Genomic DNA, 1087 nt, shown 5'->3' on the forward strand with positions numbered 1-1087 from the left:
TTTCTAATTGTTTTAACCGTTAATTTTAATTAATATATATTATATATATTTTATAATTTAGATCAATGGTTAAAACCGTTAGAACATCGATATTTTCGGTATACTTAAAACTCTTCCTGCTATTTAGTTGAATATTGCACTATCATAAATGGTTTGTTTATTTATTTCTCAATTCTCATAGTCCCTTGAAATTTGAACAGCTATATTAAGTAGACATAACCCTATAAGACAGGAAGTAGTAAGAACTAAGAAGAAAGAAGATGGAATAGGAAGAGAAGAGAACAGAACGATTATTCATAAATGGCCACGTTGCTTCGGGAACCAATCAAATCGCGTTTTGTCTTCTATCTCCACCGATCTCCGCCGCTCTCTCCTGCTGTTTCCACCACCACCACCACCACAACCACAACCACACAGCACTCTTCCTTCTCTTCTTCTTCTTCGTCTTCAGGTAAATCTCCAAAGGCTGGGAAGAAGCTGGTGGATCGTCTCTCCACCGTCATCGACGCCGTACACGACCGTAAACTCCCTCCGGAGCTACGTGGCCAGCGCAACAACGTCAGGTCACAACAGAATTTTACTTAATTACTTCATTATTGGCTTCTGCAACTTTCAGCTTCCATTATTTTAATTGTTGATAATTCATTATCTGATGTATATATCTATGTATATATGATATTTCTTGTTCTTCACTGAATATGAGTGTTATGTTAGAATAGAGGAGTATGAGAAGATTCTGATCAAATAAGGTACAGTGTGATTATAGAAACTATAAAGTTTGATACGGCTCATCAAAATTAGGTTTATATTAGAACTACAGTGTTATAATTTGTATTAATACGTTAAGAAATACGAACCAATCGATTCTCAATATGAAACAATTTGAGAAGTAGATAACTAGGTGATTTTAGTGTGAAAATGAAGAAGATGGATTTGAAAATTGAAATCAGATATATACTAGTGGATGAAACGTGCACCATACTAGTACTCTTTGCTGGGAGTCTATTGATCATTTAATTTCACATCCACTAAGGATGTGTTTGCCAGTTGGTGTTTCGGAAGGAAAGAGAGAGAACACTTCAAGCCT

At 35.4% G+C, this 1087-nt stretch overlaps 1 protein-coding gene across 1 annotated transcript in view; it reads left to right on the plus strand.

The window, feature by feature from the left end:
* The window catches only part of LOC107626440 (dnaJ homolog subfamily C member 28), a 2185-nt gene continuing 1299 nt past the window's right edge, over positions 202-1087 (plus strand). The window contains exon 1 of the mRNA XM_016329320.2: positions 202-563. Coding sequence (XP_016184806.1) covers positions 301-563 — 263 coding nt within the window. The 5' untranslated portion in view covers positions 202-300. The remainder of the gene's footprint in view (positions 564-1087) is intronic.

This window comes from Arachis ipaensis, chromosome B02, assembly GCF_000816755.2.
Source record: "Arachis ipaensis cultivar K30076 chromosome B02, Araip1.1, whole genome shotgun sequence".
NCBI classification, from domain to species: domain Eukaryota; kingdom Viridiplantae; phylum Streptophyta; class Magnoliopsida; order Fabales; family Fabaceae; genus Arachis; species Arachis ipaensis.